This window comes from Chaetura pelagica, unplaced genomic scaffold, assembly GCF_000747805.2.
Source record: "Chaetura pelagica isolate M959 unplaced genomic scaffold, ChaPel_1.0 scaffold338, whole genome shotgun sequence".
In the NCBI taxonomy this organism is placed as follows: Eukaryota; Metazoa; Chordata; class Aves; order Apodiformes; family Apodidae; genus Chaetura; species Chaetura pelagica.
In genome coordinates this window covers 1,507,615-1,528,910 of record NW_009954114.1, presented here as the reverse complement: position 1 = coordinate 1,528,910, position 21,296 = coordinate 1,507,615, and the positions used below count along the sequence as shown (strand labels likewise).

General features: G+C 39.9%; 1 protein-coding gene across 2 annotated transcripts in view; it reads right to left on the bottom strand.

Annotated features, from left to right (window-relative positions):
- Nucleotides 1-21,296, bottom strand: part of NOX4 (NADPH oxidase 4) — a 105,341-nt gene that overhangs the window by 48,446 nt on the left and 35,599 nt on the right. For both annotated transcript variants that reach the window (XM_010002617.1, XM_010002618.1), the window contains exon 11: nucleotides 11,113-11,173. In XM_010002617.1, the coding sequence (XP_010000919.1) occupies nucleotides 11,113-11,173 (61 nt within the window). The remainder of the gene's footprint in view (nucleotides 1-11,112; nucleotides 11,174-21,296) is intronic.

Here is a 21,296-nt window from a genome sequence, read left to right as displayed (position 1 = left end):
CAGCTAACACAGTGGAAGTGAAATCCTTGAGGGAAAGCCCTCTGCTGTCAGGCTGGCACCAGCCACTTGGCAAAGCACAGCAAAGCATCACAGCTTCATCTTTGAAAATGTGCGTGGGTGTCTGCGACATTTTCCTTGAGGAAATGGCACTTACAGTGTCCTTAATGCATAAGGGAATATGTTCAATTTATGGGAAGAGATAGTCCTTGAAACTACTTATCCCAGTGAAGAGCACAAACTGCCACTGATGAGGAGGCTTCTCAGTGTGCTGGTTATCATTGACAGTACAGTAAAAGCATCACAGAAGCCATTTCAGCAAAACTCAAAATAGCCAATAATCTCTGAAACTCCCCCTCTCCTTCAAAACCCCCTGCAACACTTAAAAATGTGTCAACAGCACTTGGTAACTGAGTCCTCCCTTGTCCAACACACATAAATACACAAATAGGCCTATCTGGATCTATTGGATCCCTTACTCATGATCATGATACTTACTATACAGTATAACAAAATTTTATGATTCCACATAAGTTACAAAGCTAAGCAGTCACCCACTATTTACCAGCTTCTATATACAGAACAGGGTACCTTGAAATTACTAAGAACACAGTGATGCTTTGTGTAAAGCATTCTCCAAATCTTACTCTCTATAGTCGGTCAAACATTTTCAATCAAAATCTCATTTAGATAGGATATTGAGATTTTAAGAGAAAAAAATAAATATTAAAATGTAAAAACCAAACCAAAACCAATCCAAAACAAAACACCCAAATGCTGAAAGTTTAGGGATGTGTGTGGATATATATATATAAATGCAGCACATCATGCAAATCCTCGTGGAGCTCTCTCATGTGCCTATCTCTTTTCCCAGTTAGACTTGCCAGCCAGACTGCATCTGCCATGGTGCAAGTGCTTTGTCTCTCCAGGAGAGAAGGAGATCATGGTGTATTACAGCAAATATACCCTAAACTGGGAACCCAGCCAAGGGAAGATAAAGAAAGCTGGAGACATAAAATCCTAAGAGGCAGTGGGGAGAGCATTTACAAGTGGTATTTTTGGCTTTCAGACAATATGTTTGACCATATGATTTTTTTTCAGAAACAAATAACATTTCTCATAGAAAAGCTTGCCAGCCAGACTGCATCTGCCATGGTGCAAGTGCTTTGTCTCTCCAGGAGAGAAGGAGATCATGGTGTATTACAGCAAATATACCCTAAACTGGGAACCCAGCCAAGGGAAGATAAAGAAAGCTGGAGACATAAAATCCTAAGAGGCAGTGGGGAGAGCATTTACAAGTGGTATTTTTGGCTTTCAGACAATATGTTTGACCATATGATTTTTTTTCAGAAACAAATAACATTTCTCATAGAAAAGGCAAACCAACTTTTTTTTTTTTTTTTTTTTTTTTTTTTTTTTTTTTTTTTTTTTTTTTAAGAAAAAGAGGGGACACATTTCCTATTCATTTACCAGGCAATTGTATCACTCATATTTCTCAAGGAAAAAATTGTTTTAAAAACTAACCAGGAATATTATTTCATTCCCTGCTCTTTGCTTTGACTTTGCTGCCTCATTGTCAAACCTGCTGAAGGCACTGCATGCCTGAAAGCAACCTGTTTTTTCTGGTTCTTTCAGCTGATCTAATAAAACATACTACCTCTCCCTACATGGATTATTATTTCTTTATAATGCACTTATTGTCTAATCTGCTACAAATATCACAAACTATATAAATAAAAAGTACCACAATAGCCTTTTTGAAACAAGCTCTGTCACTTTATCCCCATTCTGAGCTAAAAAGCACTTTAAATAAAGAAGAAAAAAGAGGAAAACCAAGCACATGCCTGAGCTGCAGATATGTGGGTTATAAAGTCAGTGAAACAAAAGCCACTCTGCACCTTGCCTATCAGCTGCTGCACTTCATACCACGGAACTGTTTATTGCTGCCAGACACACTGCTCCATGTGCCACAGTGGGAAACGGAATGCAATCCCATTACATCTTGGAAAGTGATTGCCAGTCTATGAATTTCCTCCTGCAGTCTCTTCTCACAAGTGCTTTACTTAATGCTGAGATAATTGAGTCATTTGTCTCATTAAGAAATGCATGTTTAGCATGTAGCAACTGCCATTTCGAATTTCACTCAAAAATCAGATGCACGAGCAATTCATTTACCTTGCAGCATCTTCAACTTTAGTATTTAAGGCATTTCTGTCTCACCACCTTTTGAAATTTCAAAGCCCAATTAAAATAAAAAAGGGTTTAAATTAAAAATTCATTTAGTGGGCTGACACACACAAACATGTCTTTAGATGAAAAACAGATTGCACTGGCAGTCTGACTCCATTCCTGTTATGAACTTGCCCACACATCTGTGTTCTGCACTGAGGTATCCACTTTTTTGGAATGTGGTTCACAGCCCAGTAGAGAGCTGGAATTAGCTTGTAGTTTTGTGTGTGGTTTAAGTGCATATAAAATGCATAGCCATAAACATTTTATTTTATTTTATTTTTCTATTCTGTTCATAGCAGATACCAAAATACTTATTTTAGCAAGTTGTGGAAACCTGCTGTTGGCTCATTATCACAAGACTGTGCTCTCAGTGCAAGTTCTGAAGTTTGCTTTGCTTTGTGTTTTTTAAACAAGTAAACCTCTTGTGGCTGTCACACATGTTGTTGTTGGTTTTGTTTTTTTTCTTTTTTTTCCTCAGGAATCAGTTTTGATGTGAACTCTCCCCTTTCTCTAGAAACCATTACACACCTGAGCTTGTTAAAGATTCTTCCACAAAGGAACCAGAAAGTCCAGCCAGACTTTGTCTATTCATTGCTTCAAGCAGCTGTGTACCTCTGCACAGAAATCACCAGATTAGAACTTCCCCAAAGCATCCCTAAGCAAAGATTAACAGAAAAATGGCACAACTAAGCAAAGATAAACTTCCCTAAGTAAAGATTAACAGAAAAATGGTGAGACACAGGCAACTGCAGAACAGCAACTTCTTACTCTCAACTAGGCAAACACAGCATATAAATAGTGATTATGAAACATGAAATTTGCCTGGCAGTCTCTTCAAATAACATGTCCTAGAACTTTTCTATCTTTTGACTCTATTTTCAAAGCAAGGAGTAGGGTTCTTTTACTTTTCTTCATTAATTTAGATCCCATCAGCTGCTACATATTAATGTACTCCAGAGGCTTTATTCCTGTAGTTCATATGGGTACTTAAAAGATCTGAGGCACAGGAAGGAATCCTTCAACCTTGTATTCTTGGATGAGTTCTTAACTACAGCAACATCCACACACTGTGCATAACACATCGAAGAATAAAAATTACTTATATAATTCAGCCCTGTAATTTACTGTAATCATTACCTTATTAAAGAGAGCCTGGGATATGCAAAACTGTGGAAATTTGCAAATAACAGGATACATAAGGAAAGGACTTTAGAGTAAAAGAAAATTTCCTTCAAGGCATCTTTCTAACCTAAAAAGATTTTTTTTTTCCCTCTAGAGGTAAAACTCATGAATTGTTCAAATCAGAGCTGACTCTATCAGAGTGTAATGATTTTGGTACTAAGTCAGCTGGAGTTCAACTAACATAAAACAATCCAGGTCTTGAGCCAAAAATTCATGTGGTGACCTTCAGCATTAATACTTCAATCAGAGGAAATTGGCTTTCAGCGCTGAGTCAGTAAACTAAATATTCTCCTTTTTCTTCATTGTCTTATTGCTGTCTTTTATTGAGCTTGTTTGCAATTATGAATATAATAATTAAAGAACATGAATGGCAATGAAGAATAAAACTTATATTCCTTACAGCACACTTTGGCTAATTATATTGTTAAGATATTTTAACCTCCCAATAAGTAACAGTGTTACTTTTATTACTATTGTCAAATTATATAAAAAGAAACATGATTTAACCTTTTTAGCACTCAATTCTGATATATTCCTCAGAAATGTAGGTAGGATTCAATGACAATATAAGAATCAGTAGGCAAAAAAATCTAATAGTGGAAAATAACCATGTATCCCATCTCCATCTTCTACTTCCAAAACCACACATTGATTTTGCTGGAACAACTAACAGTACCACATCAATAACGCCTTGACACCCTGCCAGGAATACCAAAGAATAACTAAATGCAACAAAATACACGTTACTATGGAACGAAAAAGGCCCAAATCAAACAGAGCTTGAGGCAACAGCAAAAGAGTTGACCAACTATTCATCACCAGGGACTAGATTTTTTTTAAAGAAACTCAGTAACAGTTACAGTGTTTGTGAGCCAACCTTGTCACATCCCGCGGGCAGACTTTGTAGTCTTCCTTGTGACTTCTTGTCATCTTCTGCTTCACACATTCCTCCACTATGAATCAAAATCTACTAAGAATATTGTAGATGCTGACTGAATGATCCTCTACTTGAATATCTCTAAAACAGTTCCCAGAGTTACTGAAAATAGAATACTGCTTCTTTGCTAACTCGTAGGCTTGCCAATAATTACAGAGTATCTGGAATCACGAAAGAGAAATACAATGGTGGAGTAATACCCACTTCCTTGGAACTAAACCTTGCTAGTGAGGTCAAAGACAATAGAAAGGGCTTCTTCAAATACACTGCAGACAGAACTAACACTAGAGGCAATACAGGCCCACTGCTGAATGAAGTGAGTGCCTTGGTGACAGAGGATATAAAGAAGGCACAGGTACTGAATGCCTTCTTTGCCTCTGTCTTTACTGCTGCAGTGTCTCCCCAGGAGCCTCAGATCCCTAAAGCCCCAGAAGAAGTCAGGATGAAGGAGGAGTTTGCTTTGGTAGATGAGGATTGGGTATGGGATCAGTTAAGCAATCTGGACATCCATAAATCAATGGGTCCAGATGGAATGAACCTGTGGGTGCTGAGGGAACTGGTAAAGGTCATTGTTGGACCACTCTCCATCGTCTTTGGTAAGTCTTGGGCAACAGGAGAGGTGCCTGAGGACTGGAGGACAGCAAATGTCACTCCAGTCTACAAGAAGGGGAAGAAGGAGAACCCAGGTAACTATAGACTGGTTAGCCTTACATCAGTCCCTGGAAAGGTGATGGAACAACTTGTTCTTGGCACTATCTCCAGGCATATCAAGGATGAGGGGGTCATCAAGAGCAGTCAACATGGTTTTACCAAGGGGAAGTAATGTTTGACCAACCTTGTAGCCTTCTATGAGGAAGTAATTAGGTGGATAGATGATGGTAGGGTGGTAGGTGTCATTTATCTTGATTTCAGTGAAGCATTTGACACTGTCTCCGACAGCATCCTCGTAGATAACCTGAGGAAGTGTGGTCTTGATGATCAGGTAGTGAGGTGGATCATGAACAGCTTGAAAGGCAGAAGTCAGAGAGTTGTGGTCAATGGAATGTGTTCAACATTTTCATCAACGACTTGGATGAGAGGACAGAGTGTGCCCTCAGCAAGTTTGCTGATGACATTAAACTGGGAGGAGTGGCTGACACACATGAAGGCTGTGCTGCCATTCAGCAAGACCTGGACAGGCTGGAGAGTTGGGCAGGAAGAAACTTGATGAAACTCAACAAGGGCAAGTGTACAGTCTTGCATCTGGGGAAGAACAACCTCATGTAGCAGTACAGGTTGGGAGCTGACCTGCTGGAGAGCAGTGTAGGAGAGAGAGACCTGGGGGTCCTGGTGGACAGGAGGATGACCATGAGCCAGCACTGTGCCCTTTTGGCCAAGAAGGCCAAGGGCATCCTGGGGTGCATTAGAAAGGGTGTGGTTAGTAGGTCAAGGGAGGTTCTCCTCCCCCTCTATTCTGCCTTGGTGAGGCTGATTCTGGAATCTTTTGTCCAGTTCTGGGCCCCTCAGTTCCAGAAGGCTGGGGAACTGCTTGAAAGAGTCCTGTGCAGAGCCACAAAGGTGATGAAGGGAGTGGAACATCTCCCTGATGAGGAAAGGCTGAGGGAGCTGGGTCTCTTTAGCTTGGAGAAGAGGAGACGGAGGGGCAACCTCATCAATGTTTACAAATATGTTTAAGGCAAATGTCAGGAGGCCAGAGCAGGCTTTTTTCAGTGATGTCACAATAAATACCATGCTGCTTAGAATGATGAACAGGCCTTGAGAACGTCTCTAGGATCCTATGCAACTACACAGCAGGATGATGTCACTTTAAGGTAAAAATTACTGTGGAGTGCAGAACAACAGCAATATTTTAAACATGGTCCCACATCAATTTGTACCAGCAATACACTGCAACGTAACAGCGATGTTTTATTGCTTCAAGGCATGTCGGTCACCTTAACATTTCAGAGTGCTGTGTTTTTGTTTTCCACAAAAACACGCTGCATGGCCTCAGAATTCTGTTGTTTCGGCATCATCAATACCACTTTCTGTCTCACACCCTAAAACTTGTCTAGAAATGAAACACATTGTCTTGATACACTGCCATTGTTTTTTTTCACTCCTGTCAAGTGGCTGGACATGAAGCATGGCCTGTGGCCTCTCTTTTTTCCTCTAGAGGTGCCAGATGAAATGTCAGCCATAAAACTAAACAAGCAGTAGTACTTAAGGCAGAAGCAAGGACAAAGGAAGCATATAGCTGACAGATTACAACACTGATGACAAACTAGACAGTAAGTGAGACAAAAATCTTTCAAAAAACCCTTTTGTAAATACTAAGCCAACAATTTTTTGAAAGATGAAGGAGAAATAGGTGACCACAGAGATATGAGAGAAACAGAACAACACAGGTGTTTAACAGGGAGGCTAGTAACAACATCAGTTTATTATAGCTAACCCCTGGATCTCACAGCTCCGATCCATGCATGAGCCATTGCAGGGACTTTCCTGCTACTGTACGATTTTAAGTTGCCATCCACCAGCTCAGCTGCAATAACTGCCAGGCAGCCACAGAGGAAGACAGGATGGCTCAGCTTTGAACCACAAGGATAATCCAACCTGCAGGGCTTCATGTTTGCAATTACCACAGATCAGCCACTGCACACCCATCATAACCTGGGTGTCTGAGTCTTGACAGGCTAGCTAAGCTGTGGTCTGCACCCATAGGTTTCACTCTGTAATATGATGAAATAATGGCATTAACACTACGAGCCACCACAAAGCAACAAAACATTGTTATAATACAGTAGGTGCTGACCTAAGTACTTGTGTGTCAGCACAAGGATAGCAATTGCATTATCACAAAACCACTCTTTAGGGAGGTCTGTGATAGCTGTTCCACGTTCACAATATCCAGTGCACATGCCAAAGATGGAACAATCATATTAGGAACATTTACATAGGAAAAATCACAATTAACTGTCAATTAACTAAACTACCTACGTCGGAGGTAGTGATGTATATATCTAGACTGTCTTTACAATGAATGAAGAGAAAAAGGTATGATTGGAGCCTGGCTAGTCTGATCTACACTAGATACATGAACAGGTCAAAGGCCTACAAAGGGAGCCACTGTGTGCAGTTTTGCTATCACAGGACAGGAAGGACATGGAGGTGCTGGAGGCGGTGCAGAGAAGGGCAACTAGGCAACTAGATTAAGGGTCTGGAGAACAGATATTACAAGGAAAGGCTGAGGGAGCTGGGGCTGTATAGCCTGGAGAAGAGGAGGCTGAGGGGAGACCTCACGCACTGCACTGTACAACTACCTGAAAGGAGGTTGTAGTGAAGGGGGTTTTGGCCTCTTTTCCCTAGTGATCAGCAATAGGACAAGAGGAAACAGGGTCACGTTGTGCCAGAGGAGGTTCAGATTGGATATTAGGACAAATTTATTCACAGAAAGAGTGGTGAGGCATTGGAACAGGCTGCCCAGGGAGGTAGTAGAGGCAAAGTCCCTGGAAGTGTTCAAAAAAATAGGTAGACCTGGTGCTTTGAGAGATGGTTTAGTGTCCACAGGGGTGTAGGGATGATGGTTGGACTTGATGATCTTGAAGGTCTTTTCCAACCTTAATGATTCAATGATCTGCTACACGAGCATTTAAGAGTATATTACAGCAATACCAGTGTCTGTGTGTTTCTGTTTTCTGGGATTAATATGAATGCTAAGCACAATACAGTTAATAAAACCACTATAACAGCAACAATAAATGGAAGAGCTCTGTTTTGTATTGGAAATTTACAATGATAAGGATGTCACTGCTTATATCATGGGAGGGAATGTTGTGCCTTTATCCAAATCTGCTTCTGAACAGGGCAGGTTCTCAGATCTGCTAAGCTCAGCAAGCACCATCTGACTTCAGTGGAGCATGAAATACATCACTAAGGGATATGCACTAACGTTTGGTTTACAAAAGCTCATAGCTCTATTTTCTGGGGTTTCTATCTGTCTTCCCTACTTTTTCTGTCTTATGTTTTTCATTACTCAAATCATTGCTTTAAAAAGCAAATAACAGTTTTGCATGAAAATCTACTACATATCTACTCTGGTGCAAAACATGATATATGGAGAAGATGCAGCTTCTTCTACTGAATATCTAAAACCATATGAACTGGGATATGGGAAACAAATTACTTTCCGTTAACAAAAACTTCTCATCAGAAAATCACACTTCGGTTACCCTTTACCTTTTCTCTTGACATGCAGTTGCTTTCCTAACCTACAAAACAAAAACACTAAGGCCACAAGGTATTCTATTAAATTTTCAAAACATATGACTCAGTGTCAGAGACTCAACTCAAAACATAATTGGTTTGCCAGCAGTGTGTTTCCCCACCCTCAAGTCCTTAGAACTAACAGCACCAAATTTTTCCTTCACCACATCTCCCATATGCAGGCAGCAGAAGCTGAAGCCACTGAGAGAAGAAATGTCTTAAATTATCTGTATTTTCTCTGCCCTTCACAGTATATCTATGATTTTCTTGCGTCCTTTTAATTTAGGCTTGTAATTGAGTTTTCTAAAATAAACTCTTAACTTCCTTTGATGTCAGACATAAACTGTCAGGAATGAGAAAGCATGATACAAAAGAGAATTTGAATAAATAGGATAAAGGCTGAGAGAATGGGTCAAAAGAAGAGCTCAAATTACATCATGTCCCATTGAAAATCCTCCAGCCCAATATCATGTCTGCAGAAGCAGCCATTATAGCACACTTAAGAAAGATTATAATGAACGTGGCAAATATAATGAACTGGAAATCAGAGTTGTGGTCAATAGGACAGAATCTAGTTGGAGGTCTGTGACTAGTGGAGTCCCTCAGGGGTCGGTAGTGGGACCAGTACTATTCAATATTTTCATCAATGACCTGGATGAGGGAACAGTTCTGGGCCCCTCAGTTCCAGAAAGACAGAGAACTGCTTGAAAGATTCCAGCACAGAGCCACAAAGAAGGGAGTGGAACATCTCCCTTATGAGGAAAGGCTGAGGGAGCTGGGTCTCTTTAGCTTGGAGAAGAGGGGTCTGAGGGGTGACCTCATTAGTGTTTGCAAATATCTTAAGGGCAAATGTCTGGAGGATGGAGCCAGGCTTTTTTCAGTGATGCCTAGTGATAGAACAAGGGGCAGTGGGTGCAAACTGGAACACAGGAGGTTCCACGTAAACATCAGAAAAAACTTTCTTGTGCGAGTGATAGGGCCCTGGAACAGGCTGCCCACAGAGGCTGTGGAGTCTCCTTCGCTGCAGACATTCAAAAAGCGCCTGGACACATTCCTGTGTGATGTACTCTGGGTGATCCTGCTCTGGCAGGGGGGTTGGACTAGATGATCTTTTGAGGTCCCTTCCGATCCCTAAAATTTTGTGTGATTCTGTGAAATACAACAATCCCTCTTCAGTCAGCAGCTTAGAGACCATTAATTGCCACAGGGCTTAAGAGACCACATGAGAACAGGGCTCCATGGTGCAGATGTGTAATAAAGGGATGGGTAAACTGCTTTCTTCTTCATAGCAAATCTGACCCTAGGAGATAACCCTGTTTATCAAAAGTAATATAATAAATGGTCTCTGTAATGTGACACTGTCCTGAATCTCAAACCTAGGCGTCTCAATGGAGAATACAGATACTGAGGTGGACTGCAGAGAGCAATTCACATCACAGAGGCAATCAGAAAATGACAATATGCCAGTTCTTTTGGAACTCATGTTTCATTTAGCTAGTACTTCTCCACCCCACCTATTCCAACAGCCTCCTGTCAACTCCTGGGTAGGAATGATGCATAACAGCAAAAGAGCCCTTATATTGGGACAGAGCAGGGGCTAATTAGGCCCATAACCTACGTCTGTCTAGAGGTAGGTTATCCTACACTTCAAGCCAGAACAGAAAACCAGGGTGATTACGGAGCCTATGTGCACACAGCATCTTCCTCCCAGCCTTTGCCTATTGAAGTTTCAGCAACTTCCACAGCCGGACCAAGAAGTTCTACAGATATTCATGGACTTAATCTTCCTGAATTGGTCTAATCCCTTTTAGAGCAACAAGCTAAGTTCCACAAACACACAAACTGATACAAATTAACATGCAAAAAAAATTGCTTCCTAAGAAATGAACAAGATGGTGTCATGTATTTGTCTTCCTTACAAGGAAATGCTATGCTAAGCAAGAGTCAGCCACTAAAGAATAATGACAACTATCACTTGAGTATCCAAGTGTCACAGGAAGCAGCAAATTACCATTCTCCTCTGCAGGGAATCCTGGCTTACATCCCTGGTCTGGGGGACATTCAAAGAGCAATGGAAAAGCATGGAAGAACATGAAAGCAACCTGTAATCTCAGTGTACCAAAGGCGTTAATTAACCTGGCAGCCATCCAAACTGCCAGCATCTAAATCTGCTTATCTGGGAGCTGCACATTTCAGCATTTCTGCAGACACTGTTACAGACAGAGACACCGCACTGCACAGAGGCAGTTGGCTATGGAAAAATAAGAAAAGGAGGCAGAAATGGAGGAAGACTGAAAATTATTACATTGCAATCAGATGATCTGTTAGTAGTCGGAAAAAAAGTTATCTGAAGAAACGTACATCTGAATAAAGCAGGGGTTGCATCAAGAATGTGATAACTTTGGGAAAACAAGCATGAATGATCTCTAGTGAGAATACACAATTGCTGATGCCAGAAAGGGATAACAGCTGGAGTAATAAGGCATTTATCTCTGAAAAGCAATTGTTTTTCTACGTACCTGTCCAGTCTCCTACTACTTTAAGGTGGACCCCAAACGTTGCTTTGGTATCTGTAGGGCACTGAAAATATTAAATATATTAAGGATCACTTCTGAGCAACAAGAAAATGACAAAATGCATTCAAAGTACATTTAAGACAGAATCTGATGCAAGTAAGTAATGAGCAGCCATATCAGCAGCTCTACACCTTTAAAAAGCAGGTACAGTACATCAGCCCAGCCCAGGAAGCTGAGCTTGGCTGGTCTCCACTCAATTTCAACCCTTTTCTCTGGCCACAGAGGAGTCTGGGACAGGCTTGTTTGGGGATGTGATTTGGAACAACCACCTCACTACACATTACTGCACAATGATACCAACTGAGGCTACAATACAGAAATACTCCCTCTACAATTGGCCCTTATAATTCAAAATCAACAACTGCCCTATCACTCCTAAATGAAGTCAATTAAGAGATGTCAGGGCATGTGTTTTCAAGTTAATCAGTCTCACAAAACTGATGCTTTCTTCTACATGGAAACAGATTTTGCTGCACTTCACCAAAGAGTTTGCAAAGGAAAAACACCAGGTTGCATGATATGTCTTAAAATCACCCTGCACCCATGCCTTTGCCTTGGGGCTACTTACTCATTACTGTCAACACAGCAATTATATTATTTACAGTCTTATCCACACCACAGTATCTAAAAACCTCCAGTCAAGTCACATCAAAGGCCTAAGGAGCCCACTCAGCTTTGTTCACTGTGAGCTACAGTAAGATTTCAAATGCACTGTCTGGACACCAAATGATTTCTCACATAAACAGGACAAGCAACTATTTCTGAAGAAAAGATTCTTGATTTTCATTCTATAACTCAACACCACTGGTTTCTTCCTGATAGAAGGTATTACTACTGACATCTTTGACATCTTAGAACCTATTAACAATTTAACAAAGTTCCATCATGAATCCAACACCCAGTAGATGACACTCCTGTCTTTCCTTTTTTTTTTTTTCCCCCTCCCTACAGCTATAGACAAATATGTTCTAAGAACAGGGGTTAAATTCAAGGAAAACATCTATTTTATAAATAAAAGAGGCCCAGGTAGTGGATCCAAGCACCAAATACTGCATCATCCACCACACTTCTAAGGATACTTCTTGGCTCTGTTCTGGACTGTTGCCATTAGTGTTCCCAAGATAATCTATTGTGGAGTGAGAAAGCACTGGCCTGAGGGCTGAGGATCAGTTCTTATCAATTCCTTATTTAGCAGCAGACACAGACAAAATGTTAGTATTCTCTACATCTTGGCAGCCCTAGAACAAGGAATACAATGTCCCAGCTAGTCACTTCATTTTCCTGAAGAAAAAAAAGCTGTCTTGTTAAGAGTACTGATTACTAGACAAACCCATATTTAATTCCTTGTCATCTTTTTAAAAATTGTACAGAAACTTAAGACTAAAAATTATTTCAGCAAGTCTTAGCCTTCAGAAAAAAAAGGTATTAAGAGAGTGATGCAGGCAAACCTCACACAATGAGGCCACTATTTGCTGTGGCTAGTTGCAATGCCTTCCAACAAAAATACCAAGACCAGGTCTCCCTATAAAAGTAGGTAAGCAACTTCTCAGCTAGGAAGTTGCATACTGGCAGCAAAAAGATTTGCTCTCCTGGGGGCTTCTGCAAGAGCCTTCAGCAGAGTTTATTTTTGAGTCTGGGCTGCACCAGGACTTCTCTGTGTTTCACAAGAGGCCGAGAAATTTCCTTAGTCCAAATATGCAGAGTCCCAGTTCAGCACATCTATAAAATTCCTTGTCATTCGTTCCTTCCATTAAAGTGAATGGCAGAATACCCTTTGCCTCCAGCCAGAACAGGCTCAGATCTCTTATCCTTTACATTACTTTTGTGACTAACTTCTTTCTGCACTACATTGAAAAATTATCCAGTAAAAAAAGAGATTTATTTCTCTTTAGGCTTTAGGAAGCCTATTTTGATACCTATAACTGGGTATGAGAGTTCCACAGAGAGTCCCAGAAAAATCATATTGTGCTGTTAAATCTTACCAGAAGAAACATACCCATCATCTAGGCTACACAGAGTGAATTTCCTCTAGTCCAAGAGGGAGAAAGATTGTAGATGGTCCCATGAAGGGCTATCAAGACAATGAGAGTTTTAGAGAAACTGACATACAAAGAGGGGTCAAAAAGAGAATGTGCTTGTGTAACCCACACAAGAGAAGGCTCAGGGATATAATTGTCTTCCAATACCAAAAAAAAAAATAGCTATAGAGAAGATGAAGGTGCTCTTTTCACAACCATGCATGGTGGCAAGACAAGAAACCAGGGGCAGAGGTTGCTTCAGGGAAAATTTTACCTGGATATAAGAAAAATATTATTCACCATGGAATCAGAAGCCAGATAAATGGTGTGATTTCTTTGCTAATTCAGCTTCACAGGTCCCTGAATAACTTATTCTACAACCCTTGCACCAGAACTTTGAACCAGATAATCTCCAGAGGCCTCTTCTGACTTAAGACTTTCCTGTGGACCTGTTTTTGATCTTTGAAAATTGTATTTACATTTTTTCCTGCACAGAAAACCTATTTTACCTCTCTCATCTCAATTAAGTCTCCAAATTGTGACTTTTTCCATACTGTTAGAGAATACATTCCAGAAGCTTAAGAAAATATTCAAAGATACACTTTCAGAAGTTTAATCACGAAAGTAAACTGGGCATGCATAATGCAGTGCCATGAAAAGATCCCCTTTAATATTTAACCTTCTTCAGAAAATCACAGAATCACAGACTAGCTGAGACTAGAAAGCATCTCTGGAGACTGACTACTTCAATCCTCCTGCTCATGCAGGGTCTGTAAGAGCAGGTGGCCCAGGACAGTGTCCAATTGTGCTCTGAATGTCTCCAAGGATAGAGTCTCTCCGTGTGGCATGTGCCACCTCCCAGAAAAAGTGGTTTCCTTTAACATTTAGAAGGAACACCTTGGATTCCAGTTTGTGTTGCCCTGTCACTGGGTGCCACTGAGAACTGTCTGGCTCCATTTTCTTCATCAGTTCCAGCTCTCTCAGCCTCTAGCCTTATTAGAGATGCTCCAGTTCCTTAATCATTTTCATAGTCACTATGTCCATGTCTCTATTGTACCAGGGAGCTCAGAACCAGACACAGAGATCCAGACGTACCTCATCACTGCTGAGCAGAGTAGAAGGGCCACCCCCTTGATCTGCTGGCAATTCTCTGCCTATACAGTCCAGGAGGCTGTTGGCTGCCTTGGCAGCAAGGGCACATGTCTGGCTCATGGTCAACTTAAGTGTCCACCAGGAACCCCAGGGCAATAAGGAAAAAATAAGGGGCTGCATGCAGCTCTCACCACAGCACAGTTAATACTCACTGGATTGTTTCTTCGGAATACTAGTGATCATGAAAGGGAATTGCCCATCTTGCCTCTGATGAGGAATGTCCCTGGGTACTAGTACATGGTTGGAACCAACTGGTTAGAAAACAGCTCAGCAGAAAATGGCCACAGGAAGCCTTTCTATGGGAAGGGACATTAGCCATTACTAAACAGAAGGTCACAAGGGATAAGTTCTTCAGTAGTTCTTCCTGCATTTTTTGTTAAATGAACCCTGTTTGATTTGATTAAAATGCTGTAGCACAACAGTAACTGTGGCAGACAGTGTAATTCCGTGAAGGTATGTTAAACTCAGTCTAACCTCAACATATCCATACCTCTAAAATATGGAAGTTTTTACAGGTAGGAACACTTATGCTTATCAGGTTACCTGCCAACATTTGGCCATCTTACAAAACCATTGAAAGCCAAAGGAATTCTGTTATATTTAATAGAGGTCTGCAGATTTACACCCATAGAGAAATCAAACTATGTTCTTAGCACTAAAAAGTTGATAGATCTCCTCAAAGCTGTAAATCATATATGAGCAAGTTTAAAATGCCTTTATTGTAATTTTATTTTTTGTATGTATTTTCACATTCAAAGCACTGAGGAGAATAGTATTTTTAATGTAGATAAAGCTTATGGCAAGCAAATTGTTCTATTTCTTGATGAAAATGCCTTTCAATTTTTTTTTTTTTCTCAAGCCAACTTGAAATAGAAATGTAAAATATCACATAGGGAATTTACAACAATCCCTGGAGAACTTTGTAATTTATTTGGTGGCTTATAAACATAATCACCAGTAGGTGTAGCTCTACTTGCCTCTGTGCTGAGATAAAATATAGATTATTATTAATAATAATCTTCAAAATGTACTATACTACTTAAAATATTTTAATGCACTACTAGTTTCATACATACTTGAAATGTATTTTATTTCCTAGTTTATATTGTGAATGTGATTCTTAGTTGTTCTCTATGCCTTGATTTTATATGAATACAAAGTGAGTCAACTAATTATGGTTCAATCACAGTAATAATACTTCACATTCAATTTATATTGTCTCAAAAATCTACTGGAGGTGATGAGTGGTGAAGAAATCTGTGCATATGAGACCACAACATCTAGCAAATTAAAACGATGTTACCAGCATCTATGCTTCCAGCTTACAATGCCCTGAATATTGAACATCACTGGTATCTACTCCCAGTCAAGAATCCTGCCCAGAAAAAGACATTGGATAAACCTTATTGAAATAATTTTAATGATATTAAATACTATTGAATATTCCAAACCACTCTTTTTAAACCTTGGGGTGCAGGGAGTTGTGACAAGTCAATAGCAAACTAGCAAGAAAATAGAGTTAATTCCTGAAAGTTTCCAGTTCTTCTGTACATCTCTACCATGGGAACTGAAAAGACTCTTCAGAGAGATGTTAGGTTTTGATGATGTTAGGTGCTGCAATGGAAGAGCTGATGCATATGTCAAGATAACACTGCAGAATATCTATTATTGGGAAAAAAAGGAGTTGCAAGGGATGGGTAAGTTATGTACCCCCATGTGGATCTGCAAATAAAACTCCTGTGGAGATACTGCTCTCACACTGATGCACCACAACAGACACCAACTTCTATGCTTGGTGCTGTAATAGGTGGCCTGAATAGTACCCAAAATTACACAGATGACCTGTGTTCATAGCAAAATTTGTTTAAATAAAGGGAAACTCCTTAAAAAAAGGCTTTCACTTTGGGTAAAAAGCCATGATTTGATCTAAATATGGATTTGCAGATATCCAGGCAGGGATTGTAAATGCTGCTGAGCCCCTGATCTGTTTCCATGCCTCTGCCTGCCTGCCAGGGTGACCCAGCTGCATCACAAACTCATCAGCCCTCCTTGCTCCAGACTCAGACCAACACTTACACAGATGAATAAAAACACATAAAAGATAGCATGTCTGGGAATGAGGCATGGGGGAAAAAGGAAGAAAAAGATTAAAAAGGAAAAGAAGGAGAAAAGGTTTCCAGCTTTGTCAACTGACAAGAAAATGTGAACCTCAGAAGCTCAGTAAGCTGTAGCTTGTCTGGTTTCATACAGAATTGATATAAACATTCCTAAAAGGATTCATCCTGACAGTAGAAAACTAAGAGGAGTGATGACAAACACAGGCATGAGATATAAAGGTAGCCAAAAAATAGTAGCTAGACTTCAGTCTGACTCATAGGAGGTGAACTCTGTTACACTGGGCTGCTCCTATTTTAACTAATGAATCCCATAAGCACATTTCAGAGGAAAAAATTTAATCTGAGGAGTTATTCTTTCAAACACATCTCTGCCTCAAAGACTGCGAGAGTCTCTGAAATTATGCTGTTTATTTTCCTGTTTCATGTTACTTTACAGACTGGATTTTGTCTAAAAGCTTTCCCTGTTAGAGACTTGACCTTAGAGGTATCCTAATTTAACTGGCAGACATCAGTAGACACTGTAACATCTCTGAAGATGGGGAAATCCTAACCATGGAACATGATTTAAGAATCAAGGGTGTATGGATGATCAATGGGAGGCCACCATGCCTTGAATTCTTATTGCTTCAGCCAGAGCCCTCCCATTGCAGAGCTGACTCCTTGCAAGCAGCCCAGAAGCAGAAACATACCCCAAACACTCTTCCCTTTTGCTTCCTATTCCCTTATACTCCTTGTTGTACAATCCTGAACACCTGCATCCTGGCTAGTGGAAAAAAACACACAACACTGTGGGATGCATCACTGGTCAGCTGCAGTGCCAAGAAAGATCATTCTGGTCATCTGGGGTCTAACTTCTCTAATATAAACCACAAATCCACACCCATTAATTCCTGTGAGTCTGTAGTTTAACATTTTTTTTTCCTTCAGTCCCTGCAGTCTCAGTTCTTAAATTACTCTATGCTCAAAACAGCCTTTTTTTTTTCTTTTTTTTTTTTTAAATAAGTCTCAATCTATGAGCATTTGTTCCTTGATTCCACTCTTGCACCACAACACAAGTCTCCAGTGTAACAGATGTCTTAGGACTGCAAATAATAGAACAAGAGTTGTAAGTATAAAATGTTGCATAAAATAGACACATTGATGACTAAATAATATGAAATTACTGAAATTTTTGTTTTCTAGTGAGTCTGCAATGGCCCAGCTGCTGCTCTATGGCTGCTACAGATACACTATGAAGATACACTTCTACAGACTCTGCAGCTCAATCAAGGTAAAAAACTTGCTGACTACTTTTTCACTCCATCAGATACAATGCATTTCAGAGAATCACAGAATGCACAAGTTGGAAGGAACCCATAAGGACCACCAAGTCCAACTCCCTTATAACACAGTAAAAACATTTCAATCCTAGCAATATTAAGTCCATGTATTTATGCATTTCAAGTTGCTAGCTAGTAGAAAAAAAAAAACAAACACACTCTTACAGGACGCTCAGGCTGCAAGCCTTTGTTCCTGAAGGAGTAAATGGCTGTAGAGCAATGTTTCTGCCCAGGGCTGATTCTCCAGGTCCCCCAAGGGTATATGGACACATTGCCAAGTAAAACTGCACTGAGCCGACACACGCATGAACAAGCAAACCGAATTGCACAAAAGGCTCCTTTTCCATCATACCTGAGCAGAAACTATGGCCAACTCCACACTTGTGCTCCACCAATAGTGTGAGGCACTCATGGAAAGACCCATTGAAGGACTGATAAAGGCTTTCCGGTTAGATTGCCAACACCTTGAGGAACGCTGTGTCTCTCCAAATCACCCTATCAGCACATACAGTATTTTGCCATGCTAAAACACAGATCCCAGCCAGTCAGCTGGTCTTAATTTTAGGACAGCAGGGCACTTGATTTTCTCTACTATTACTGTACACAGTACAGTATCTATTATTAGTTTAGCTGTATTAATGTTTAAAAGATCTGTTTGTTGGTTTTGGGGCTTTTTTAATGTTCTCCTGCATTTCCCAGACCTTTCTCCAAGCTGACCTAGCACCTAGCCTAGAAGTACTACCTCTGATGGTAGTGGATGATCTGGTTAACTACACAGAGAAGGAACATACTTCCTGCTGATGTCAGTAGGTGCTTGATACTGTAAATCTACTTTCATAAGATCAGAAAAAATATCCTGCTTGTGAGAGGGATCAGAAACCTTTTGCTCAAGTATCTGCTAAAGGAGGACTCAGAATTTAGTGAACTTGAATACAATAATTTCTGTGAATCAGATTTTTAAGTGACAGTGAAGTTTTACTTAAGGTTTTTATACAGACCTCAAAGCTATTAAGCCCAAAACCAAACCAAACAAACAAGTCTAAGGAAGTACTAAAGGCATCTGAAATATTAATCTATTCTATTTTTGTTTTACTTAAATTGTTTGTCAAACAGCTGCTAGATTTTCTACTTCTATGAAGAGCAGACAAGCTCTAGGGATTTCTTTAGTTTGCCAGCAAGATACTTCACAATATCTGGATTTCCCTAAATGCTCTGTAAATCATCTTATAAAGACAAGTTTCATAACCATTTGCACAAGATATTTAAGGAATCCTATTAGAATGTCATCAGGCTGGATTTTGTTTTTATTGTATTTATCTGTCAGTATGAACTTAGCTCTTATGTCCTTACATGCTTTTTACTCAGGCAAACTTCCAACAACTTCTCAATTCTTTTATGAAGTGTTTCAGGATGTAGCCCCTAGGCTTTTCCTGATGTGGATAGTTTATTTCACAAGTTTACAGTACAGGGCATGTGTTTCTTCATCATCTCCAGTTTTGCTCCTTGCACAGTACAAAATCTCTTGCTCAAATGAAGCTTAGAACTAAAACTTCACTGTTAATACCTTCACTGATTTTAAATGATCTCTGGATAAAGACAACCTTGGCTCTGCAAAACACTGTTTTTCTCTTACAAAAGCAAATGTGTTACTTGTGACGTTTATACTCATGTATTTGCTGAGACATTTCTGACATGGCATCTAGCCCAAAAATGTAAACATACAGATCAGGGATATCTTCTTGTAACCCTCTCATGACAAAATCCAGATAGTAAATGGACTTAAAAAGAGGCACAGAGGTTACAAAAAAAGCTCAATCTACAAAAACTCAGACCAAACCAAAAACTTCAAAGTAGATTAATGTATTAATATCTCTGAAATGTTTAGGTACAGTACTACAATTTGTCATGTACATCCAGAAACCTCTTTCAGGTCATTCTTCTACCAACTCTGAGATAATTAATGAACTTAAAGAGTTGCTCTGCCTGGGGTTCAGTAATTATTACTTTATAGAATTTCAATGAGGATTCTGATCGGACAAAGTATTCTTCCTCAATAAAATATATTTGGATTTTGTCTCTGAATCTCCTTCCAGTACCTTCTCTAGTCAATACAATAATGTGATTCAGAGGATTTAAGTTTGGCTCCTGACTCAAATGCCTCTTGGAAGAGTCTCTTGACCTCATACTACAGAAGTATGGAGTAGCCAGAAGCAGTCCCCTTTGTTTTGTAAGACAAAAGTGCCAGTCTAGAGGTGTTTCTTGTCATCTACATATAATGCTTTAAACTGACATCTCATGTCTTGGGTGCTAAAGTAATACTTCAGATACCTTGTTATGGTGAAAGGTCAAAACATCCAAAAAGAGAATTTATTATACAAACACTGTTGTCAGAAATTAAAGAGGACAGTCCTTTGAGATCCAATATTGTAGCTGAAAATAATAATTTAAAAAAATTACTGTTCCAAATTGCAGATCAATGCAGTTGTGATAAAACAGAACTTGATGAAGCCTTGTCATCAGCAGCTGAACTTCAGCAAAGAAGACACTGCAAACTGGCTTCTTCAATCACCACAGCACCTGCTAGGCTCTCCTCCATAGCCACCACTGTGAAAGGCTGCAGTAAAGAAGCTCTGATGAAACACTCCATTCCCTACTGCATGTACCATCAGGACTAATTTTTCTTTTCTCCTTGGTGGTGGTACTTCTAGTTTAGAGATGGTACCCACAGAAGGAACAGTTTTAAATAGTTTGCACTGTTCCATGCATGCACCACAACAAAGGATTTTAAACTTCAAGCTATTAGAAAAGCAGTTTAAGTGAGCTCTGAATTCACATCACAATGGCAGAACAGTATCTCCTATCTTTGCGCAACACAGATTTCAGCTTCCAAGGGAAACCAGGGCATGACAGCAACTAGTGACAAACAAAACTGTCACAAATTCGGCATAATGGATAATTTGATCTTGCACTTGTATACGTTTGCTGCAAAGAAGTTTCACCAAACCTCAGATCTGAGCTATCTCCAAATTTAGGAGTATTCACTTCTTGGCCTGTTAAGAGTCTAAGTTCCACATGAGGTGATGTAATTGTTTCCTACCTTCTTTTGCCACAAGCGAATCAACACTACAAAAACAAGAAGGTTATCAAGCTCTATGAGGTGTTAGAAGACATCAGTTTTTTGGGAGCCAAGCTCTCTAAACTGAAACTTGTGAGAGTTTGTGGCTTCCATTGACTCTGTAGTAGACTCAACAGAGACCACATGAAAGAACCCATCACATCTTCTGAAGCACTTAACAGCTGCAAAACTTAAGGCTATTTCCACAAGCCTTAGTGCCAATTGCTGCATGCCAATGCAAAACATTCCAAAAACAAACCAGAAAAAGTGGCTTCTCTTGTAGGACACTAATACATATTCTAAATGGGAATCTGCTCCTGAAGTAATTCATTATCAAAACAAGGAAGTGTACAGCCATAAATGGTCAGTACTATGGTCAGTAGGGTGGCTAAGTGTCTGGAAAGAG